Source organism: Phacochoerus africanus, chromosome 10 (assembly GCF_016906955.1).
Source record: "Phacochoerus africanus isolate WHEZ1 chromosome 10, ROS_Pafr_v1, whole genome shotgun sequence".
Taxonomy (NCBI): Eukaryota; Metazoa; Chordata; class Mammalia; order Artiodactyla; family Suidae; genus Phacochoerus; species Phacochoerus africanus.
The window spans coordinates 471,735-496,153 of NC_062553.1; the positions used below are offsets into that span (position 1 = coordinate 471,735).

Here is a 24,419-nt window from a genome sequence, read left to right on the forward strand (position 1 = left end):
TTTTCTTTCTGGAATTTTTAATCAGAGTTAATGCCATTTCCCAAAATGACTAGAAGAGGCGGTCAGTGAGACATCAGAGGTGTTTCTTCTTTAAATGTTTGTTAGGATTGACCACTGAAGCCATTTATAATCTCTGAGGAAGTGTTTTTGGTTTTTTTCAGGTTCCACTTTTTCTTTCTTGGCTGTGCCGGTGGCACGTGGAAATTCCTGGGCAGGGATCAAACCCGCCCCACAGTTGTGACCTGAGCCGCTGCAGTGACAATGCTGGGTTCTTAACGGCTGCGCCATGAGGGAACACCTTAAGTTCGATTTCTTTTCTTTTCTTTCTTTCTTTTTTTTTTTTCTGCTTTTTAGGGCCGCACATGTGGCATATGGAGGTTCCCAGGCTAGGGGTCCAATCAGAGCTACGCCAGAGCCACAGCAACGTGGGATCTGAGCCACATTTGCCACCAACACCACAGCTCCTGGCAACGCTGGATCCTTAACCCACAGAGCGAGGCCAGGGATCGAACCTGCACCTCATGGTTCCTCGTCCGGTTCGTTAATGCTGAGCCACAATGGGAACCCCTTGAGTTCAATCTCCCCAAGTTATAGAGCCCTTCAGATCCCTTCCTTGGTCTTAGCTCAAGTGTGCTTTCCACCTCTTCTAAACTTTCTCTGGCCAGTTGGGCCCCGCCCCGCGTCATCCCCCTGACCTCGGGAACCGGACGCCCTCCTTCTCTCTTCGGACACTCGCTGCACTTGTCTTATTTATTTTACCACCTACCGAAGTGCTGTTGAACTTGACACTCTCTACAGTGCCTTCTAGGATTCATTGCAAGTTGACGTCCATTATTTATTCACCCCCGAAATTCACAGCCTGATCCTGCCCCTCTTCTTCCGGCTGCTTTTGCAACACGGACGCGTGTGTCTGGATCTCGGCTTCTGTTCGCTCCTGAAGCGGGTCCTGAAGCCCTCAGCCTCTGCTTTACCAGCTCCCAGCTCGTCATGCCGTCCTTTCCCCGCTGTTGACGATTCCCTGGAGGCCAGCGGGCCTCTGCAGAATTAACTCTCCCTGCACCCCAGGGATGACGGAGGGCAGAGCCGTGCCCTCCCAGCGGAAAGGACCACAGAAGCAGGGCCGAGGTGCAGAGCAGAGCCCGGGGACAGGCGGCGTGCCACGAGGGGAGCTCACCCGTCAGGGCGTGGCCGGACCGAGGGTGCCCTCCAGAACCTTCCCACCGGCAGGGGTCTGTAGACGGCCGCCTGGCAGGACCCCCAAGGACGCGGCCCTGGTGCAGGATCCGAGGGCAGTGGAGGCGGAGGACCAGCTGCAGCCGTGCTGGTGGCGGAGGGGACACGCGGGGGACGGGGTAGCCCCTGAGGACGGGAGGTGGTGCGAGGAGGACCAGCTGGTGCAGCCGGAGCGTCGGGACAGGCGTCCCGCGAGCTGCAGAGCCAGTGGCCTCTGCCGCCCCGGGGGGGGGTGGGGGTGGGGTCGGGTCCCAGGTCCCAGGCTGCCCGAGGGCGCACTGCCTGCGTCTTCTGCAGCCGCAGGGTCACAGCCCCCCGGGCTCCCCACTGCAGGCCCAGGGCCACCACGGACGGGACGGAGACCCACCAGGGACCCGGGAAACAAAGCCGTGAACACAGACGCTGGGCGTGCCGGCTCTTTCTGGGATTTTTATTTCTTTAAAATAATTCATACAAATGGTTACAGTCACAAACATGATTTTAACCAAAATATTGCTAGCCTACCACATCAGCAGGACGGCTCCGCTCGGCGGGCGCGGGGCCCTGGCCCCCGGGGCAGAGGCGCACGCTCTGCCCGCCTGGCGGCGCCGCCTTCGTTTGGAACAAGGGGGTTCATGCCAAAATGAGGAAAGACAGCCTGGGTGTTGCTTTTCTAAATTATCCTAAAAATAAGACAAGCAGGTAGAAAAAACAATGCACTGTGTGGCGTAAAAAGAAAACCGGAGGGATTCATTGTCCTGAGAAGTTTGCCAACTGCCTGGTCCGGGGCGCGCGGCACTCACGGGGCGGCCTGGGCGGACGCCGGCGCTCCCGCGGGCATCTCTGCCGACAGCTAAGCAAACAAATCCTTGTAATGTTCTAGAGACTGTGCACAGACGGGAACATTCATGACAGAATTAACTACTAACTGCTTTTGCTTAACAAGGACGCGAAGGACACGGGGCAGCGGCTGGCCCTCGGGACGGGACAACTACAGTGACGCGAGGAGGCCGGCGCCACCTCTCACCGCCTGGAGCCCGGGCCATCTCTGGAGGCCGCGGCCGCCCGTCGGCGCTGCCCCTGCACACGCCTGTCCGAGGGCGTGGCCCCTTCGGCGCTTGCGGCGGCGGCGGCGAGGCTTCGGAGCTCTGCCCGGGTTACAACTGGTCGCTCGCGTGGTCTCTATCCGCCTCGGGCTTGACGGTTTGGCCTGGAGAAGGCGCGTGGGGCGGGTGGGATACAGGGGGCAGGCCGTGGGACAGGGACATGGCGCTGGGGACAATGCCTTCGACTGCGGCTGGGATGCCACTGGGGGCCACGCCCACCACGCCCGGGGGGTACCTGCTGGGAGAGGAAGGGCCGCAGGTGAGGCCGGGGGGGGGGGGGGGGGGGGGGGGGGCAGGGACCCCAGGCTGCGGGCCCAGCGGAGACGGCGGCAGAGGCAGGTGGCGGCCTTGAAGGCACCCCCGCCCTGACCCCTCCACACCCCCCCGGGGAACGCCCCCCCAGGGAGTTGGTCTTGTGGCCACCAGGCCCCGAAGGCTGCCCCCACGCGTGTTGCCCCAACTGTCCAAGTCCAGGCCCTCGCCCACCGGGGGCTCACCTGTAGGCGGCCCCGTTGAGCTCGGGGTGCACCACGGCTGGGTCCACGCTGGCCCAGTGGGTGGCTGCTGCCAGGTGGTCCTTGTTCACACAGTTCTTCAGGCTGTCAGGGATCCGGCCTGGAGGCGGCACAGACAGGGACAGTGCCCACGTCAGCTGCCCCCAGGGGGCCCCCAGGAGCGTGGGGGCTCGTCGGCGGCATGGGCCAGCCCCCTAGGAGCCACAGGGGCCCCGAGGAGCACTCCTGAGGCACGCTGGGATCCTGCCTGTCTGGGCAGCGTCACCCTTGTGGCCCGGGGCCCCTCAGCTCATCAGGGTCTCCGAGTCCCTCTGACGGGCCCGGGCATCTCACGGAGAAGCTGGCAGGGCCCAGCCCAAGAGGTTCACAAGCACAAACTGCTTTTTAAAAGGCGGAGAAAAGACACACGTGCAGAAAGCCCTGCGGGACAATGGGTGTCACGAGTGTGACACCAGCACGTGGGGCTGTGCGCGTGCAGGGGTCCCCCACGGGGGCCTCGGGCCCACCCGCCGCCGGCCACCGCCCACCTGTGATGGCTCTCCGGATCTCGCGGGCCGCCTCCTCCCGCATCTCGATGGAGGCCTGCTCGCTGTACCAGGCTGCGTGCGGGGTGCAGATCAGGTTGGGTGCGTCCTTCAGGGGGCCCTGGCTAAAGCTACACAGCACGGGGCAGTCAGAGCGCCCAGGCGGGCAGAGGGTGCCCACCCCGCCCAGAGCTGGAGCTACCCTCCGTCTCCCCAGCCCCCATCAGGCGCAGGGACGCGAGCGTCCTGGCCCTGCAGCCCCCGAGACCCGGCCGGGCCCTGGGAGGAAGGTCTGCCTGACACGGGACCTCAGGCTGGGGGCGAGGCCTGAGTCCTCCCGGGCCCTCGGACCCTCGGCGGCCCGAGGCCAGGACTGGAGACCATGCATGGGCAGTGGGGCCGGCCCCCCCCCCACCCCCGGCGCCAAGCAGCTCTGTGGCCAGCATGGGGTGCGAGCCGGGGCAGGGGGGATCTCGGCGACGCCAGGGCGTCGCGGGAGGCACCTGAAGGGCTCTGACTCGTGCACGTCAAGGGCCGCGCCGCGGATCCGCCCCTCCTTCAGCGCCTGGGCCAGCGCCTTCTCGTCCACCAGGCCGCCCCGGGCCGTGTTCACCAGGAAGGCCCCTTGTCTCATCTGGAAGACAGAGACCGTGTGACCTGAGGACCCTCCCCAGACCCAACTTCACCCCCAGACCAGCTGCTGCAGGGCTCGGCTGCTGCCCCTCGGTTCAGGTGGCTCTTCTCGTCCCTGTGAGCTCCTGCCCGTCCTGGCCTCAAGCCACGGCCCCCGCTGCTGTCCCCCCAAGGCCCCAGCGGCTGCCTGGCCCTAGTCACTGGCCCCACTGTCCACGGGCAGACAGCACACACACCCGTCCCCCCCCACACACGTGCGCACAAGTGTCTGTAAGCACACCTGCACCAGGCAAGACCCCAGCACACGCCAACATCTGCACAACGTACACGCACAGAGCTGCCGGCGCGTGAACAGTGTACACGCACGGCCACATGCGCGCTCACACGTAAACACGGGACATGTGCACACACACGTGGGTGGGAGTCGTCACCCCAACTTCTCCACCGCACGCAGGTGCGCTGTGCCTGCAGACGCGCTGTGCATACAGCCACCTGGAAGGCCCGGGGCCATCGGGTCAGAGAAGGAGGCCCCAGGATTCGGGGGGCCCGGCGGGGGCGGTGGCACCAGCAGACCGGCCACCAGAAGCCCGTCTGCCCCTGACCTCGTGCGCCCGGGCTGCACCCTCGCGGCACCCGCGCCCCGTGGCCGCCGCCCCGAGACCTGCTTGACGGTGAAGTCGTTGATGAGGTGGTGGTTGTGCTCGTTGAGGCCGCAGTGCAGGGTCACGCAGTCGCTGTGGAAGAGCAGGTCCTGCAGGGTGCTGACCCGCTGCAGCCCCAGCGCCCGCTCCGTGCCGTCCGCCAGGTAGGGGTCGTAGAAGAGCACGTTGAAGCCGAAGGCCTTGGCCCGCAGCGCCACCGCCTGCCCCACGCGACCTGGGGGGACAGGGTGTCACCGCAGCCCCGCCTCAGCTGTCCCGGCTCCCCAGGGCAGGGGCTCCACTCCCAGATGCAGAGGACCACCGAGGCGGGCCGGGGGCTGCAGGCTCAGGACCCGCCCTGCGCCCTGGAGCCCGAGCCCCTGACCTCAGCTGCTGAGAAGGACACAGGGGCTCAGAGTCCCTCCTCCAGAAGGGACTCTGCCCTGGTGACCACGGGCTGCTACAGTGGAGGCAAAGCAGGAGACCCGGGCAGGCCAGGAGCCGGGAGGGGTGCCACGCCAGGGCTCTGCTCCTGGAGGACGCGCTGCCTCTCGGGCCACAGCAGCCCTCAGGGGACCGCTCTGCTCTGGGCAGCAGGGCACCTGGACGCAGGCACTGGGCGTCCTGGGAGGGGTGGGGCGCGGGCCGGAGCAGAGGCTGGGGCTGCGGTGCCCAGCGCTAGTTTAGCACGGCCTCCGGGACCTCCCACTCGGCTGGCTGGTCACCTTTATTTTTCGTTTTTTCTCTCTTTATGGCCACGCCCACAGGAGTGACCCAAGATGCTGCCATGACAACGCTGGATTCTGAACCTGCTGCCCACGAGGGAACTCCTGCGGCTGGTCACCTTTGGACCGGGCACCGAGACCCCTGAGCAACACCGCCTGGGGGTGATGTGGCCCAAAGCCACCTGTCCAGGCAAACCGTCCCCCAACATGCCACGTGGGCCGGGCTGTCCCTGCTCTCAGACCTCACAGGGCTTAGAGGTGGCAGGGCTTTGGGGCTCGGACCAGCCCCGGCGTCCGCGTGCGCACGCCTGGTGCATCAGGGAGCAGCGCTGGGGAGCGACACCGCGGCCCACAGGCAGCCAGGGCCCTGACCCCTGCACCAGCGCAGGCGCCTCTGCCCCCCACGCTCCCCTTGGCCACGGAAGGCGGTGCCGTGGTGGAGGGCTGGAGCCTGTGGGGAACCAGGAGGATGGGCGCCCGGGATCTGCGCGGAGGTGGCACAGAAGAGGGTGGACGGTGCCACGTGGCCTCAAGCGCAGGCGCTCCAGCCCCTCAGGCCGCAGGCCCCTCCCTCCACACTGACCCTCACCACCCGGCACCTCTGCCCCCAGCACGTCCCCACCCCCCCGGTGTGCTGCCTGGCAGGGGGCCTGGGCTGGCCCAGGGCCGGGCCGGTGCCCCTTCAACATCTGCGTGCACGTGGCCACGCCTGCGCTTCCAGGTCAGACCCGCCCGCCCACGCTGCCCCATCTGGGAACTATCTGGGGCGGGGGCACCCGGCCGCACAGCCGAGCCCCGGCCTCTGCCACGGGGGAGCCACACACTGGGCGCGAGGGGGGGGGGCGCACCTAATCCGATGATGCCCAAGGTCTCCCCGCGGATCCTGGCGGCCCCGGAAGCCACTTCTCGGATCTGCTCGACGCTCTGGACCCGCGTGCCCTCCCGCAGCGCCTGGTGCAGCCACGTGGTCCTGCGGTACAGGTTGAGGATGTGGCACATGGTCGAGTCGGCGGTCTCCTCCACGGACGCGGCTGGCACGTTGCACACCGCGATGCCTGGGGACGCGAGACACGCGGGGGCGTCACTGGAGGCCACGTCCCCGGCAAGCCCCTGTCCGCACCGCCTGGGGTCCCGCGGGCGGACAGGCTGGGGGACAGGAGGCGGGACCGCACACGTCGCCATGGCAGCAGGGCCACCCTGATGGAGGCTCTAGGACCCTGGCAGCGCCCAGCGTGTCCTCGCCCGCCAAGGCCGTGACTGGACCAGAACGTCACGGAGACGGGGACGGAGACGGGGCCGAGTGCACCCCAGGCACGAAGACGCTCGCGTGTCCCAGGTTACGACGTACCTCCTTTGCCCGACCCAACCCCCGTCTCCTCCGCCCCAGGGAGGTGGGCAGTGCAGACGGGGTGCACCGCCCACACAGCTCGGCCTGAGGGATACCAGCGCCACCCGACGGGGCGGGCGTGGGGCCCGCGGGCCGCCTCCAACCAGGCAGGCTGCAGCCGGATCCGCCTCCTCCCGGCAAAACCGACGGATAAGACGGAAGGTGACGCGGTCTCGGTGAGGGCAGAGCCCACGGCCGCGGAGGCCAGGGTCCGGGGCCGTCCTACCCAGGTCCCCGGCCGACTTGATGTCGATGTTGTCGAAGCCGCTGCCGATGCGGACGATGATGCGAAGGGCCTTGAACTTCTCCAGGTCCTCCCGGGTCAGGGTGATGGTGTGGTACATGAGCGCGCCCACGGCCTCGTTCAGCACCTGCACAGGGACAGCGCGCTGAGCCGAGGCCGCCGGGGAGGCCCCCCGGGAGAGGCCGCCCAGAGCCCCCTCGAGAGGCCCGTGGGGCCCCCACAGGGACGGCCCTGACTCGGCACAGGCTTCTCAAGGACACGGAGGGTCCATCGGCACAGGCAGCGCTCAGCATGCTGCCCTCTCCTCGGCCACCGGACTCCAGGCCAGAGCGGGTGGGAGCGGGGAGCATGGGGGCCCCGGGCAGCAAGACCGCAGACCCGAAAGGCGGGCAGCACCTCAAGAGCTGCTTCCAGAAGGAGGGTGACAGGAGTCACCCCTTTCCCTGTGTGGGGTGGGCAGTGTGGCCTTGCGGTGACCGTGCAGGAAGCCTGGCCTCCAGACGGCGCGGGGCGGCCCAGGGTGGCAGGTCACTCCTCTGGGAGGAGTGAGGAGCTGCCACGGCCCCTGCGCACCACCCACCGCGCCACGGACCTGGGGGGTTGCCTCCCGTGCACCTCCTGAGAGGAGGGTTCCCGAGTGGGGCTGGACTCTGTGCACCCAGGCCCAAGAGGCAGACCTTGCCAGCTGTGACCCCAGTGAGGCCCGGCTGTCTCTGCGTCCCTCGAGCATGGCCGGGGCTCCAGGTCTGACGGAATCCACGGCCAGTGCAGGGCTCCGGGGCACCTGCCCAGGCAGGGTGCTGTGGTCTTGGGGGGCCACTCCATGTGGAGCCCACTGGGCCCCCAAGAGTCTGGCTGGCACAGGGAAGAGGTCCCCCCTCAGTGCAGCCCAGAGCCAGTGCCAGCCTGCCCGTGTGTGGCACCCCTAGTCCCCAGGGGCATGCCCAGCTCCACGTGGGACGGATGAGGGTGGTGCAGGTGCAGGAGGGTGGAGGCCATACCCCAGGGCTGCAAGCAGAGCCCACGGGGTCCGCCAGGCCTCCCCGGGCCAACAGCCAAGGGTGCAGGGTAACCTGACCTCTGGGCCCAAGGGCAAGGGCCGTGGAGCCCGGGCCACCCAACCAGACACTCCTGTGACCCAGGACAGGTCCCAGTTTACTCTCCCCTGACAGGACAGTATAATCAGGGACGTCTCTTGATACGTGAGACCCAGGAACCCGTGGCTGACATACCTGCCGCCCTCCCCTCCGGCCCGAGCTTCCTCTGCTGACCCTGGGCTCCCCGCAAGAGTGGCTGCTGGACACAAGGGCCCATGTGTGAGCCAAGGAAGCCGCGCGGACTGTGGCTGATGTGGGGGGGGGGGGTGTCACGTAGGACACTGAACCGGAGACGCAGCCTGCGGTGAGAGGGCCTGCCCCGGTTCCCCCGTCCACAGCAGCTCCGCCTCGTCCTGCCTGGACATTTGGGCCCAGGATGCCCCTGCTGGTGGATGTGGCCGCAGTGGCCACACAGAAAGGACCAAGGCAGGGACAGTGGCTCTGGTTCCTGCTCTGAAGGCCTGATCTCGGCCCCCGGGGTAGGGGCGCGTGTGAGCGCCTGGATCCCCCCCCCCCGTCCTGAGGGCTCTCTGGACTGGATGGGCCGGGGTGGACCTGGAGGGCCAGCGTGGGTGCCCAGCAGAGGCAGAGGGACTCACAGGAGCAGATGGGGCGCGAGGGCAGGAGGCAGAGAAGGCGCTGGAGGTCGGCTGTGGGCGCGGTGAGGGCCGCGGTGGGAGGGGAGGGGAGGGGAGGGCTGCTAGGCAGGTGGGCAGGGAGCTGGGGGAGAGCTGGGTGTAGACAGATCTGCTGGTGTCCATGTCTGAGCCAGTGTGGGGAGGGGTGGCCCTGACTCTGGGGCAGATGGATTGGGGGCGGGGGGGGGGGTGCTGGACGTGGACCCGGGCCTCGGGAAGGGCAGCTGGAGGTGTGCAGGCCCCTGGCTGCAACGGGGCAGCTTCTCCTGGGCCTTCCACCCCAGCGCCGTCTTTAGCGTTCAGGCTGTGTCCCAGTGCCGAGGGTCCACAGCCCGTCTCCCGAGCAGGGGGGCTCCTGCTGCTCCGCACGGCTGCCCGCAGAGCACTTATATTCACTTCCTCTGGGTGGGAGGTGAGCCCTCAGGCTCCGGTCCTGCTGCCGCTTGCCCAGCGCGGTCCGCCCAGTGGCACTGACCCCCCGGCACCAGGCGACCCTGACCTCACACGCCTGTGCCACCTTGGCTTCTGCTTGCACTTCTCGGCGTGACCTGCCAGCGAGCTTTCCTGGGTCAGTGACTGCTCATGCCTGGTCCCTGTTCTACTGAGCGTCTCTCCTCCCAGGAACGCGAGCCTCCCAGAGACCAGCGGCCACCCTGGAACAGCCACAGGCCGCCACTGCTGCGGGCCGGCCTCCAGGGCCCCGGGCCGTGCTGGTTCCTCCCGTTCCCTCCCTGGTTGCAAAGTGGCTGCGATGTCCCCAGGCGTGGCATCAGCCTCCCAGAGGCCACTCCCATCACCCCCCACCAGCTGCATGGCCAGCTAGTGACTGACTGGGTGGCCTCAAGTGCACAGGGGTAACCAGGCCTGCCCAACTGGGCGCTCAGAGCAGCGGCCCAAGGGGCACGCCCCTGGCAGCACTGGGCGGGCAGGCCAGGGAGTTGCTGCTGGGGGGCCCTCCTGGCCCGAGGCTCCCCTCCCCGTCACCTGCGTCAAACAGGTCCCATGGGTGCTCACAGGCTCTCGGCTTCCTATCTTTCCAGGTGGGCGTGTTCCCAGAAAACCACCAGAGGCCCTGCTGCCGGGACAGCCCACCACGGCCCCAGGGGTTCCCCAAGGCCCGCTGCACCCTGCTGTCTGTGAGGCCTGGGGGCGGGGACCGTGTCCCCTGCGACTGCCGGTGGCGTGGCGCTGCCGTGCCTCGCCCACTCCAGCCGGGACACGGTGGAGGAGTCAAGTTTGCCTCCGATCTGCCCGCGCTCAGCAGTTTTCCCTGCATTAATGCTTCTGCTGTGAGGCTGCTTCCGATGCTCTGTAATCCGGCGACCCCCTCGCCACGTGCTCCCTGCAGAACTGCTCACGGCGGGTTCCCTGCGGAGGCTCCAGGGCTCGCTGAGGGCCCTGTGTGCGACAGCGGGTCCAGCGTCCCCAGGCCGCGTGGCTCCCGGCCCTCGGCCGCTTCCTGTGTCCTCAGGGCCCCTGGAGCGGGCTGGCGGCCACCCCACCCACCGCTCGCGGCAGCGCCTGTTCTGCGCTTTCCTGGGATCTGCTTTCATTTCTAATTTTTCCTTTTATTTCTTCCCTGAACTCAGCCCCTCCCTCCTGGACCGGGCGCTTCCCTCCGCCCAGGCCCCGTTTCGCGTCCCCTCGCGGCCTTCCCGTCCCACGGCGCCCCTCCCCCGGGACCAGGGCGGAGGGCTGTCTCCCCCCGCAGCGCCCCCCAACTGGGCCGGCTTCTCTCAGAACCAGCGTTTCTGGATCCCAGGTCCCTTTCCGCGGCTGCGTCCACCCCCTGGGCAGCGGACTTTCTCTAAGCAGCTTCACCGCTGAGGGCAGAAGGCCCTCCACAGGCCACGGGTGGCAGGTGGGCAGTCCCGCTCGGAAACCCCTTTCCCCAGAAGCTTCGGAGCGCCCAGCACGGGCTGGTCTGCTTGCTGTTCTCCAGCCCCGTTGTTGGTGAAATCCAGAACCTGGACGCAGACCATCTCGTGGCCCCCAGCACCTGTCCTGGGTTCTGGGCAGGAGAGCAGGAGCTTCCGCTCAGCTCAGGAAGTCTCTTTCACGTCGTGTTGATAAAGTGAGTCTCTCCTCCTCAGTACTTAGAGAACGTGTGACATCCAACAAGCTGTGAGGAGGCAGACTTCCCTGGTCACGTGTGACCCGTGCGACAAAGCCCGTAGCCAGGTGGTCCAGGGTCCCCGCGTCAGCTCCACAGCCACAGGGTCCTGGGTTCCTGTCTTGCTGTCCTGTCACTTCCAACAGATGGCATCTTCCTCTCATGGTCCAGGCGGCTGCCCAGGCTCCAGCCATCACACCTGGTTTCCGGCCAGAAGAAAGAGGGAAGGCGGCTCTGTGTACGAAGCCCACTTCCCTCTCCCTGGGTGGACCTAAGTCACGTGGCCACAGCCGGAAGCACAGAAGGAAGTGCTTGTGCAGGATGGAGGTCCCGAGGGCCGTGGCTGCCCTGGCCCGCTGGGCACACACCCTGGGCAGGGGTCTGCGTCGCTCCGCTTTCCGCGGCACTTCTTTCTCTTGACCGCACCCTCCACGCAGCCTACTCAAATTGCCGTTTTCTCTCCCATTCTTAATGCCTGAAAGCTCTTTGTAGCTCTCGCGTGGTTTCTTTCTTGCTGCGTCCTGCTGAGCACGTGACCAGGTGGCACTTCAGGACTAAGGACGCTAGTTTCACAGCTCCCACCCCCTTCTTCTGTCTGAAGGGGAGAATTCCATCCCCAGGACGCTTTTCCTACCTGGCGGGTGAGGCCTCAGCTGTGGCTTCCGGGGAGATGGGGGGGCAAGGGCTGGGGGTGCCACCCACCTGCCCGGCAGGGCGAAGATGCCATCGCCGAGGGCCCCATGCTGCTCCTCCCCCAGGCGTCTCCTTACTGGCTTATCTGGGTTTTACATTAACTTGTCGCAGGAGTTTTAGTCAGTTACGCTTTCAGAAGAAAACGTGTTGCCGTCTTAGTTGTCAAATTTACTGGCAAAACTTGTTTTCATGTTGCTTGTGATTTTTAAAAATTTCTGTCTTTTTCGTTCCACATACTGATTTTTTAAGTATCTTTCTAGTTTGAACCAGTTTAAGATTCGTGAGAAGTTGCCCACAGAGAGGGTCCCGGCGTCCCCAACCCAGCTACCGCGAGACGGGCTGTCCCTGCCCCTCCCCGCCCCGCCCTGGAGGCGGGACAGGATGATGCCATATGGGTGCCCCTGAGATGCGCTGCCCTCACCAGCTTCACCCGAGCAGGACTCTTCAGTGTCCCCGGGAGGCCGTCCACGAGGAAGAGCTGGCCGCGTGTGGCCAGGGCTCTGCATGCGCCGGGCCAGCGTTCCCAGCACGCACGCTGCCACAGTCTTCTTACCTACCAACCATCTCTTCCACTGGCTTCGGCCCACGTCAGCCTTCAGCTCACAGGCTTTGCCCCCAGCCCATCCCACACCCCCGGCCCCCCCGAGCTTTCCGCCAGGGCCTGGCTCCCCGCCGCAGCCCCAGTCCTCAGCCCTGCCTCTGTCCTGGGTCCCGGCTCTGGATGCCCCTCCCGCCCACAGACTCCCGACGGGCTGGTGCGCGGGCCGGGCTGCTGTCGCTCTCAGCGGTGCTGTTTCAGATCTTCTCAAATCCTCCCCGAGTCTGCTGCCCCTTCCTGCTGCCCGTTCTTCGTGAGGTTCTCACGTGCTTTTTCAGGCCACGGTTGTGCCAGCAGGCACCCCACCAGCTCCCGTGGGTCCCCAGCAGCACTGTCTCTGCCGGTTTTCGCTCAGTCCTCAGCCCCACCGCCTGGCTGTCTTCGGCGAGTGACGGACGCTATACTAGGAGACCGTTTCCACAAAACAACCGGAGGCCCAGCCTGGGGCCTCTTCCTGTCGACAAGGCCTCCTGGTTTCTGCCAGCCGCCCGGAAGCAGGGCGACAGGTGGCCTGCAGCCCAAGAGCAAGGCTTCCCGCAGACGTCACTGGCTGGATGGGACACACGTGAGGGAGCGTCTGGCCCCAGGCTCTCCTTTCTCCAGGGACCCCGCCCAGGGTCCAGCGGGGCTCCAACCTCGGCCCTGAAGCCGCCTCTTCCAGCCCGGCAGACCCCCCTCCGGCCCCGACGGGCAAGGCCGGTCCCCTCTGTGTCCTCAGAGACTCGGGGCAGAGGCGGTCCCGAAGGGCTCAGTCGGCGTGACCTCGAAGAGGAACCAGCTCCACGCGCTTCCCGTCGGGGGGCTCCTGAGGTCTGAGGACACGCGTCCTGAGAGCTGCGTGGCACAGGCGCAGGGCGTCCTGTGCCCACGGTGGGCCGGGGGGGGGCTGCTGCACACCGCCAGCACCGTCCCCGCCGCCACGTCCCCCGGGGCCCCTTTCTGGGAGAGAACTGGTTACAGTGGAGGTGGCCCTGCCCCGCCTCCCGCCAGGGCAGGTGCGAGGACGCAGCCGCGCCTGTCCGCTCAGACGGGAGCCCGGGGCCGCCTGCCTCCTGCTGGCGCGGGCGCTGCCCCCCGCCCCCCCCGCCCCGTACCTTCTCATGGATCTCCTGCGTGGACTGGGCGTCACAGAAGGCCACCGTGGCCACGTCCTTGAGGATGGGCATCTCCACCGTGCAGTCCCGGCCGTCCAGCAGCGCCACCAGGGGCCGGGGGTGCATGGGCCCGTTCATGATCGGAGGTCGGACGCCTGCAACGACAGGGCCAGACGCTCAGCCTCCCGCGGCAGCGCCGAGGGCCTCCAAGTCCACGTGCCCAGCCACCCCGCGCTTCGTCCAAGTAAGTTAAAAGCCAAGGGGACAAACGAGCTTGCGTCCACTACAGCTCCCTGCTGCCTGCGTGGAGGGGGCAGTGGTGACCGTGCCCCCACAGGCAGGCCTCAGGGACAGAGCCCCAGGCAGCCCCACGCTCCAGCCAGCGTCCCGGCACCGCAGCAGGCAGACTGGGACGTGAGGGGCTTGGGGGACGCGGTGCTGCAGAGGGGCAGCCCGGGCGCGGGTAGGGACCCCGGGCCAGCACCGTCTCCCATTGGAGATTTGAGGGCAAGAGACAGCAGCACAAAGGCAGAAGAGGTTCACACACTGGGGAGCGGCCAGCAGCCCTCGGCGCCCCCGGGCGAGATGGGCAAGACGTATTAACACCCACTCCTTCCACGCGAGCCCCGGCCGGGGCCCGGGTCGAGACCCGAGACTCCACAGGTGACACACAGGACAGCAGCGGCCACGTCGGCCAGACCACGACCCCGCGGGGCGCACCCAGGGGGCTGACCGCGACCATCACGGCGGCACACGGGGTGCAGGATGAGAAGCGGGAGCGGTCGCCGCGACGCTGCACGGCCCCCAGCCGCCTGCAGCAGCCGCTGCCCCCAAGGGGGGCTGCTCACCCTGCCCGCAGAGGGCGAAGGTGCCAGGGCCTTCCCCGCTCCCCCCCCCCCCCGGCAGGCTCTCGGCGCCTCCCTGCCACGGCGAGCCGCGCCCAGGCCCTCTCCACTGTGCGACACGCGCTCACAGCCAGGAGTCATGCGACGGCGCCTCTCTCTCCAGCCTCACTTGAACAACAACGGCTTTTTACTTATTTTTTTTTTTATCTTTTTAATTGTTTTTATTTAGCTTTTAAAAAAAATTTATTTTACCTTAGTTTTTTCGTTTTGGGGCCACACCTGCAGCATATGGAAGTTTCCAGGCCAGGGGCTGAACTTTCATTCTCAAGGACGTTGTGGCAGGTTCTTAACCTGCTGAGCCACCGTGGGAGCTCCACATTTTATTGTTTTTTTTTTGGCTATGCCCACAAGAGTACAGAAGTTCCCGGGCCAGGGATCCAACTCTTACCATAGCTGTGACGATAGTGGATCCTCAGCCCCCTGAGCCACCAGGGAACTCCCCACCTTTCCCTTAAAATGCTACTTATCTTGAGGTGTGGTAAACACCTGCTCCCAGCCTCGCTCAGCTTTCCTCTTAGCACAGGGATCCGCGATCACGAGAACCAAGCCCTGAGCATCCACGACGGGTTCTCAGCCGTGACGTGGTTGCAGAGCCGTGTGCCGAAACCACCGCGGAGGGGGGCCGGGTGCGGGCAGACGGGAACCCCCGAGGGAGGACCCCGTGACCGACGGGGCCGCCCCTGACGTGGTGTCAGGCCTTGGGACCCCACGGCTGGGGCCGGGCCAGCTCTTGGGTCTCAGCAACGACAGCCTGACCCACAGTGAGGCCGCAGGACCGTCCAGAAGAAAGCCCGTGCCTGCGGCCTGGCCGAGCTGCGGCCCCCCCGGGGGATGCTCCACAGAAACAAACCCCAGCTGCCTGCCCCCAGGCGCCTCCAGAAACGCAGCAGCGGGCCCCACGGCGGGGCGACCCTGTCCTGACCCGCGCGGGGCACCGGCCGGCCGCGGGCGGCTTGGCGCTCCAGAGCCCCCACCAACCTGACATCTCTTAATACAGGCTCGGCTTCCTCGACCATGAATTCCGCTTTTCAAAGCGTCTATCTTCAGAATCCCCTGCAGAACCGCGTCCTGTCACTGGATGCTCATCCCGCGTCTTTAATTGTCTCGAACCAAAGCTCCTAGGCTCCTGTCCACAGCGGCCACCGAGCCTGCGCCGGGTCAAAGTCTGACTACAAATTAAACACAAGAGACACGTTAAACTCCACGGAGCGTCGGCTGGCACGCACGAGCTGCAGGAGGTCCTCGGGGCGGGGAGCCTGCCCTGCACCCTCGATCCCACCTGGAACGGGGCCGGCCAGCGTGGGAGCGATGCGGACGCCAGAGGCTCACCCTGAGGGTCACCTCCCTGCGCCCAGGCCCCCACCCCGAAGCCCCAGTGCGCACGAGCTGCTGTGCTAGGAGGCGTGCGGAGAGGTGGGCGCAGGGAGCGGGTCTGTGGCCAGTTCCAGAGGCTTCTATCTCACGCGGCCGGTCGCTTCCTGGGCCCTGAGATGGGGTCTGGGGAGCGGGCTTCCCACGAGGGCTGATGCGGACACTGCCTCCTGCATCCCCCGCAGGCCCGACGTGCGCACAGTCCTCCCACCAGCGTGGCCTGCGGCCTGACAGGGCACATGCGTAGGTCACACGGCCGGCAGGGACACGGGATGAGGGGCTCGGGGCCGGAGTGCGCACAGGGAGCGCGTCCTGGCCTCCGAAGGCCCCTGCGCCGTCTCAGCCTGAGCCCCCCACGGGCCGAGCCCGACCCCAACCCTGGGGGCCCCACGGACCGGCCCCGCACCACCGCGAGCCCAGGGCCTACGCCGCCTCCTGACAGCCCGGCCTGGGTTTCCAGCCCCCGCTCCCCAGGGCTGCGTTGCTGCCTTCGTCCTCACAGGGCGGCCTCACAACCCCCATGGCGCAGGCCCCCCGAACCCACACAACCCTCGCTGGGGGCTCCTCGTCCCAAGGGCGGCCGCACCCTCAGGAAACGCACAACGCGGGAAGTCACGACGGGCCCACACCGCAGACAGCAGGTGCTCCTGGGGGTCAAGCAGTCCCTGAAGAAAGAACGCCCCGAGTCACAGAACAGCGGGTGCCACCCTGCACCCCCCAGACCCTCCAGGGAGCCTTGGGGGCTGTCCTGGCAGCCCGCCTCACCTCTGCCCTGCTCTTCACCAGAGGGTGTGGGCACAGCGGTGCGTGGGGGGGGTCCCCGGGCCAGAGAGCATGCCAGCTGCCAGCACACTGGCCTTGCCCAGGGCCTCGGCTGGCTGGGCACGGCTCCCCTGGGGCCAGCCTCTCCTGCTTCCCAGGCCTTGGTCACGGATCGCAGTACAGCCAGGTGGGTGGGGGCGCTGCAAGTGGGCTCCGACCCATGGCAGACTGGACAGAGGCAGGAGAGCGCCGCGGACAGGGCCCCAAAAACAGACAACCCCGCTGTCTCAGCCCTGCTTTCAAAGTCAGTCACAAACTTATTCCAAGTTGGACAGTGAGTCCAGCTTCCTGCACGAGGATTCAGTGTGTGCAGGTGCCAGACGCTTGGGGGGAGGGGCAGTGTGTGCAGGTGCGGGACACTCGGGGCGGGGGGGGGTCGGTGTGTGCAGGTGTCGAACACTCGGGGGGGTGGGCAGTGTGTGCAGGTGCCGGACACCCGGGGTGGGGAGGGGTCAGTGTGTGCAGGTGCCAGACACTCGGGGGGGTGGGCAGTGTGTGCAGGTGCTGGACACCCGGGGTGGGGAGGGGTCAGTGTGTGCAGGTGCCAGACACTCAGGGGGTGTCATAACCAGGTGTCTGGCGACGAGGCTTTCTTCAGTTTTCTCCCTAAATCCTGGAGCAACCAGGGTGGGGTGCGGCCGAGAACTAGGGAGGTGTTCCCAGCTGGGCCTTCCACGGTCACCTGTGCTCCCGCCCATCAGCGGAGCACCTGCACACCCGCAACACACCTGACGTCCACAACACGTCCCTGCACCCCCAGGGCCCAGGCTCCGTGTCCCAGCGGCACCGTAAGGTGGGCGCTCAAGGCACATCCAGCAGGCAGCCGCCCCAGGGCCCTGCCCAGAACTCCAGGACGGGTGCTGGTGCCCTCAAGCACAGCAAAGAGCAGCGGGAATGGGGGGGGGAACAGAGGAGACAAGCGGGGACAGAAGGGGACAGGAGGGAACGGGGGCAGAGGAGACAGGAAGGGACAAGACGGGGTGGGGAAGGAGAGATAGAGGGACAGAGGGGGATGGGAGGGACGGAAGGGGACAAAGGAGACAAGGGACAGAGGAGATAGGAGGTGCTAAGAGGACAGAGGAGCAGGAGGGGACCAAAGGGGAGGACTTGAGCTGTGACGGGACATCACACCGAGGGAAGATGCCAGCAAGGCGAGCTGGGTCTGGGCGCGGACACTCTCGCGCCATCTGCATGATCTTCCGAGAGTCCGGACCCGGCCTGAAATAATCCCTTCCTTCACAGAAGGGGGGTGGGGAGGGACCGCGGCCCCAGAGGACAGCCTCCCCTGGGTGCCCAGAGCCGGAGCACACCCACTCCCCTCCGAGCCCCGCGGTCCCCCTGCCTGGCGGCCCCACCCACAGCACCCCAGCATGTGGCTGCTCTTGGAGGGCCCAGGGGCTGCAGCTGGCACACTCTGGGGTCCCCTGAGTCGCTGAGGCCTTAGACCAGTCCCGGGAGGTTCCTGGCACCCAGGTCTGCAGGAGGCCCAGGGGTCCCGAGACCCCGGCCCTGGGCCACGCCGCGCCCTGAGCGTCCCCGACCGGCTCACGCCTCCACTTGCAGCGCTACCGATGAGCATCTCAAACTCAAGGCACCCGGCTCGCGCACAACCCGCTTCCCTCCAGCCCCAGTTACTGCCCCCAACCCACACCCCGACGGGACAGCCACCGAGAGGGTCTCTCACCCTCCGTCCAGTTCAACAGCCCATCTCCCTGGACCCACGTGCCCCTCACTCCACCAGCCTCGGCCCGCACCCTGCAGCCCTGGTCCCTGTAGCGGAAGCCCAGCGCACACACAGCCCTCGGCACCCTCTGCCCCTGCGGCCTGTCCCTCCTTCTACGCGGGGCAGGCCCCTTGGCAGGGATGAGTCCTTCACCTGACCGCCAGTCAAGCCCTCCCGAAAGCCACCCCCAAGGCAGGGCTCCGACAACCTGGGGGCGCCCCATCCACCTGCCCCGTGTCCCTGGGGACCCGCACCCCAGCTGGCTCTGAACCTGTCACCTGCCTAAAGAACCAACAGCAACCACACCTCCCCAGCTCGACCCCCAGCACAGGGCAGGCTCTGGCTGGGCGGGTGCTGAGCCCCTGCGGCAAAAGCCAGGGAGCTCTGGTGGGCGTTGCGGGGGCCCCTGGGCGGAGCACAGGGAAGAACCTGCGGCAGGACCGCCCCCCACTTGGCCTCGCACCTGCCAGGGTCCTGCACGCGTCAGAAACCAAGGGTGCCCTGACCCGTGGGGGATAAAACCTGTGAAAAAGGTGTGGACGTGTCACCAAGGCTCTTCCCCAGGCCTGTTCACCCCTGGCCCCGTTCTCACCCGTGCACATGTGTGCGGCGGGGTCCTGCTGGGATGCCCAGCAGCCCGGAAATGAGAACTTCGTCCTTGTGGAGAGGACGCACACTTATCACGGCTTGACCTGGGACTTAGGGACCGTCACCTTCCTGCCTTCCACGAGTCACGTTTCACAGCAGCTGCAGCGAGACTCACGGGGGGCACCCCCTCCAGGGCCCAGGGGCGCTGCTCAGCTCAGAAGTCGCAGGCTCAGAAAGACCTGGGCAGCCACGGCCAGCCCGCCGGAGCCCGAGGAGGGCCCACAGGGCCCCCTTCAGGGTGGCAGTGCCGGGCCCCACCTCACCCCCCAGCTGGCCCCGGTGGGATTTCTTCTGAGCCACCCCAGGCTCCGGGGCTGTCGGGGGGCAGGAGAGACCACCTGCCAGGGCAGCACGGGTGGAAACCAAGCAGCGGGCACGAGGGCCATGCCAGCGAGCGGCCTGCGGCTGAGCCTCGGGAGGACACAGTCTGCGGCGTTGGGCCCCCCCGGGGGCAGAGGGAAGCACAGTGTGGATCGCCCCCCACCCGGTGGACGTGCCCCCCGGGTTCTGAGCCCTGCGTCCACGCCACCAGCGGGGGAAATTAGGAGTCCTCTAGAAGGAGCGTTGCCACAGGACAAAAAGCCTCAGGCACAGCTGCCTCTGCCTGGAGCCAGGGACCAGCACTAGGCTCTCCTGGGAAGGGGCTCTGGGGGCAAATCTCTCAGTCCCACAGCAGGCAAGGCCCCAGGGCGCTGACACAGGATGGCCAGGGGAGGGGGCAAACCATCAGAGAGAAAAGCCCCATCGTGGCCCCAGTGCCTTCACGCGGCCAGCTGCCCAAAGATGCCCCCGCCAAGCGACAGCTGCTGCTGGCCGACCCCAAGGGCCCTGCTGGGGCGGAGAGGAGCTCAGCTCGGCCGGGGCCTCCATGCAGCCGCTCACCAGAAAATCACCCTCCCCGCTGCGGGCACAGGGGTGGCTCCAGCCTCTCGGACCAGGGGCTGGGTGGGGGCTGCCCACAGAACCAGGCACCCCCTCCTGAGTGTCCTGAGGCTGAAGAGGCGGGGAGGGGAACCCCGCACGCAGCTGGGAGGGAGGAAGGTCCAGCTGCCCAGACACCGCGGCCCAGCCGCCCCTGCTCCCTGGAGCAGGAGAATGAAGGGTGCATGTGCCTGCCCGGGGACAGACACAGCCCAGCCTTCCCAAGCAGTGACGCCCCAACCAAAACACGTGCACGCCCAGAGACCACGGTAAAACCCAGCCTGTGGACAGACAGACCGCCTGCAGGAAGGGCAGCCCCAGACCAAGGCGGCCCCAGCCAGAGACGCCACCGCGACGAGGGCCAGCAGGACCCACACAGCTGACATTCTGGGACAGGAAGGACAACGACGCCGAGCCCACGCAGCTACAGCAGAGGCGCTGCCCCCGGCCCTGCCCTGTCCTCTGCTCCATGGGCCTGGTCCCAGCCCTGTCCTTGGCCCCTGGCCCTTCCCCCAGCCCTGTCCCTCCCTGCCCCCCAGTCCCCAGAACCGGCCCTGCCCCTGGCACGGGCCCTGCCCCTGGCATGGGCTCACTCATGTGACCCCACGTCTCACACTGCCGGCCCACTTTACAGATACGTACAGACGGTCCCATAAAGGACCCAAGATTATGCCCCGGTCACCAGGGCTCAGCCAGGGCCCCCGGAGGCAGGTCTGTGCTCCTGCCTGCTGTGGTCACTCCTCCAGAGGCTCACAAGAGTGGACAGGCTGCACTGACCCACAGGGCGCCCCCAAACGTTCACGCTGCTGAGAAGCGGCTTCCTCCTTAGTGTTTGCCTGCATATGTTTTCAGGCAAATGAAACTGCGACCTGTGCAGAGGGAGAAGGAGGGAGCTGGGGGGGGACGCCTCCATGGATGTGACGGTGGTCCAGGCTCTGGGGCCCCATCTGCAACCCGACTCTCCAGCCACCCCGAGAAGAGAGAAGCAGGAGCTGGATGAGGGGCTCACCTCTGTCTCCTCAACTCAGAGCACCCGGAAGCGAACCCATCCCATCCCGCTTCTCGAGGGTGATGGCTCCTAACCAATCACAGAGAAGAGCATCACCAGAAAGGGGGCTGCCCCAGCCAAGTTCCGGCTGCCTGCTTAAGGCCCTCCCTCTGCAAGCGCAGGGGCGCGCCTTCCCTAGCCTGCAGGTTGGCACCAGCCAGAGAAAGCTCCGCCCAAAGCTCAGGGGCCATGCTAGTCCCCCCCCCAACCTGGTCCGTGATCCCTGATCTATAGGCTCCAGTGGCTGGGCGGCAGGAGAGGATGGAAGAAGCTGAGGGTGGCGCCTCTCCCGCCACCCCAATCACAAGGAGGCCCTAGGCCAGCTGCTGGAAGCCAGGAGGAGCAGGGACTGTGCAAGGTGGCAGGACAGGTGGGCACGACGCGGCGGAAGTGGCCGGATAGGGATGTAGACAGCGGCCAGCAAACCAACACCACCCCGGGGGGGGGGCCCCCCACGCGGCCTTCCCCGGCCAGACCCAGGCTCAGGGCCCCAGCGCTGCCGGGGGCACGGATGGTGCCTGCTCCTGACACTTCTCAAAACAAGAGCGGCATAAGGTGCCTGGGGACAAACAGAAGCGGGTCACACCAGTCTAGGTACTCAGGTGGAAACAGACAGGCTCAGAGAAGGAGGCGGGCGCCCTGCTGCCACCTCCGCCTGGTGAGCGGGAAGGGCGCCGCCTCGGCAGACGCAGCACTTCGGACGTTTCATAAGCCGGTGGAGATCGAAAGGGCGAGCAAAGCGTGAGGGAAGACCCCGCGCCGCGGATTCGCGGAGGGCCGCTTCGGCTCCGCAGTCCGGCCACGAGCGACGCCGGGTCCCCGATCGGCGCTCCAGGCCGCTCCGCAGGGCCCCACCAGCAAGGGCTGCGCCAGCCTGGCGGGGCCTGCACCCTGGGTGCGGGGGTCCCAGGGCCCCCGCGCCCCTTTGTGTCACCTGCGCAGGCGGGTCGGGCGGCGGCGCACGCGCACTCGCACGCAGCAGCACGCGCACGCGCGCGGCGCTCCCGGACCCCGCCCCCGGCCGGAGGCGCGCCGGCGCGCACGCGCACTCGCACACAAAGCCGGGCCCGCGCCCGCCCCGCCCGCCCCCGCGGCCCCGCCCCGCCCCGCCCCCGCGGCCGGAAATGCGCGCGCGCGGCCTTACCGAGCGGCAGGCCCTTGTTGAGCAAGTGCGAGCTGCCCATTGAAAGGCGCGGGCGGCCGCGGGCTCCGACGAGTCCGGCGCGCTCCGCCGCGAGCCCGGCGCGTGGGGCGGCCTGGGCGCCGTCCGCTGCTCCACCCGCTCGCCTGCGCCGGGCGCCGCCGTGCCGAGCCGCCGCGCCGCGCCAGCAGCCGCTCCACCGGGCGGGGACAGGGCGCGCGCGCGGGCGGGGCTTCCGGCGCGGCGGCCTCCTGTTTCCAGGCGCGGGCGCCGCGCAGGACCACGCGGACGGCTGCAGGCCGCGCCCGCCCGCCCCGCCTGCCGCGCCCGCCGCGCCCGCCTCGCCCGCTGCGCCCGGCCTGCGGGTTCCCCCGCCCCCGCCGGCCGCGCCGCCCCGCACCCGCACATGCACCTGCCCAGCACATGCAGACTCAATTGCTGAGAAGCCCCAAGGCCCCGCCTGCCCGCACACGCACCTGCCCCGAACCCTCCAGATCCCACCTGCCCCCACGTTCACCAGCCCTGAAGCTGCCAGGCCCCACCTGCTTGTAATCCACTGGGCCTTGACTGATGGGCTGAACTTGCTCTCATCCGCACCCTCGGGGCCGCACCGGTCCCGCACCTTCCCGCTGGCGGCTGGGCGAGCGAATGCGCTTCTGGGTACCGGTGGTTTGAATGTCCTTTGGACTCCTGGCGGCTGCAAGGTCGTGGGAGGCAGCGGCACAAACGCGGGAGGGTTTCTCTGGGAAACCCTGGCCTTGGCGTGTCTGGGCGGAGCAGCCTGGACAGGAGTCCCCAGGACAGCTGCTCGAAGCCAGGGGCAGGTTCTTGCCTAGGTCTGGGGTGGGGGTGGGGAGGGGTCCCTGGGAAGCGGCCAGATGTGGCTGAAGCAGGTGTCAGGGTGACCACCGCCTCAGCCCCAGAAAGAGCACCTGGGCTTAGTTCCAGAGTCCACAGTGGACCTGCCACCCAAGGGTCATGGGGGCTTTCGGGGTGGGAGCTAACCAGGTCTCCCGGGTGAGGTTACGGGGGCAGGGCCCAGGAGACTCTGGAGACCTTTCTCCCCAGACCCAGACTGTCCTGGGAGTTGCGTTGCTACCAGGTGGCCATGAGGATGGGCGGTATAACTCTCCTCCCAGGTAAAAAGTTTTGGTTTTTTTTTGTTTTTTTTTTTTAGGGCCACACCTGAAGCACATGGCAGTTCCCAGGCTAGGAGTCAAATCAGAGCTGCAGCTGCCAGCCTGCACCATAGCCACAGCAACGCAGGATCCTAGCGGCATCTGTGACCTACACCGCAGCTTGATCGGAAGCCAGATCCTTAATCCACGGAGCGAGGCCAGGGATCAAACCTGCATCTTCATGGCTATTAGTCGGGTTCTTAACCTACTGAGCCACGATGGGAACTCCAAAAAGCACTTCCTTAAAAGGCAACAGCCGTGACCAGCACTCAAGTGTTGGTACAGTTGATGCAACATGGTGGGCCATCCTGAAACCAACCCTGTTGTCTATACATCTTTAAAGTCCATAAATCAGAGAAGTGTGAGTGGACGCAAGAAAGCGTGACGAGAACTGGGTGTCTGTCTGTAAAACAGATGCTTGTAACCTCTCTGAAGATATGTTATGCCTCTATGAAGACACCTCCTAAACTGGATTAACTAGGACATGTGGGGAAATGAGAAAATAGGATGTGGTTGATCATTCAGCAGATCTCTTCGAGAACTTTCCTAATCGCAGACACCAAACGCGTCTCGGAGGGAAGATCAGAATTCCAGACCTGGCGCCTGTCTTGGGCACGCACCCCGCCCGTTGTCTCACTCCGCGTGGTCCAGGGCAGGGTCCCTGACGTGGTCTGGCCCGCCTCCGCCAGCTCTTCCTGTCCTGTCTTGGCACCTCCCGGCCTGAGACCCAAGGTGTCCCTTGATACCTGTTCTGGTACCGTCCAGGGCCCTTGGCCTTCTTAACCCATAGAAATTGGAAAGTGGCCCAACTCCGGCAAGGCTTTCCTGGCGCCCCGGCTGCGGTACAGGCCGGGGTGGGCAGCAGACCACAGTTCCCTTGCTTGTTCGCCCACGGGGCCAGGGGGCGGGGGGGGAGGGCGAGCTGACTCCTTACATGGGGTGTGGGTAGGGGTGGGTGCAGGGTTCAGGCCAGAGGGGCGGTTTAAGTGGCCTGCCCACGTCTTGGGTGGCGCTGTGTGCGCAGGAGGCCCGCACGGTGCTCTGCTCTCCGTCTCCTCTCGTCAGAAGTGGCGATGGGGCTTTTAGTTTTTTTGTATCTTCCTGCCCCTAATCCGCCCCACCTGCCTGCCCACAGGTATTTTTAGTCCCTTGTGGTTTCTTTGTATTTGTTGCCGGAGGAGATGTCTGCCCAGGTGCAAGCCTTGCAGCCTCTGCAGCAAAGGGTCCCGGGTCCCGGGTCCCAGGTCCTGGCCTGCTCACTCCGTCCACCTCGCAGCCCCTGCCCAAGGTCACCTGTGTCCCTCAGTCCCTATGAGAGGCACAGTGAGTGGTAACATAAAGCGGATTCCATCATCCCCTACGCTAAACCCTGTAGGGGAGTTCCTGTTGTGGCTCAGTGGTAACGAACCTGACTAGAATCCAAGAGGACGTGGCTTTGATCC

General features: G+C 66.5%; 1 protein-coding gene across 15 annotated transcripts; it reads right to left on the reverse strand.

Annotated features, from left to right (window-relative positions):
- Positions 1–1,649: 1,649 nt before the first annotated feature.
- Positions 1,650–22,435, reverse strand: CTBP1 (C-terminal binding protein 1). Of its 15 annotated transcripts, none has more exons than XM_047799653.1 (12): positions 21,803–21,925; positions 16,083–16,161; positions 15,509–15,723; positions 15,104–15,294; positions 13,221–13,375; positions 6,970–7,114; positions 6,205–6,411; positions 4,652–4,866; positions 3,861–3,991; positions 3,361–3,488; positions 2,816–2,933; positions 1,650–2,556 (listed from the first exon to the last, which is right to left on the reverse strand). In XM_047799653.1, the coding sequence occupies exons 4-12, from the start codon at positions 15,108–15,110 to the stop codon at positions 2,370–2,372; spliced, it is 1,293 nt and encodes a 430-aa protein (XP_047655609.1). In that variant the 5' UTR covers positions 15,111–15,294; positions 15,509–15,723; positions 16,083–16,161; positions 21,803–21,925; the 3' UTR covers positions 1,650–2,369. The 15 variants fall into 15 exon arrangements, with proteins under 15 accessions (XP_047655609.1, XP_047655607.1, XP_047655610.1 ...); XM_047799651.1 differs by lacking the exon at positions 21,803–21,925 and adding an exon at positions 16,262–16,686 and having other exon boundaries at positions 16,098–16,161; XM_047799654.1 differs by lacking the exon at positions 21,803–21,925 and adding an exon at positions 16,262–16,686 and having other exon boundaries at positions 15,589–15,723.
- Between the last annotated feature and the right edge of the window lie 1,984 nt (positions 22,436–24,419).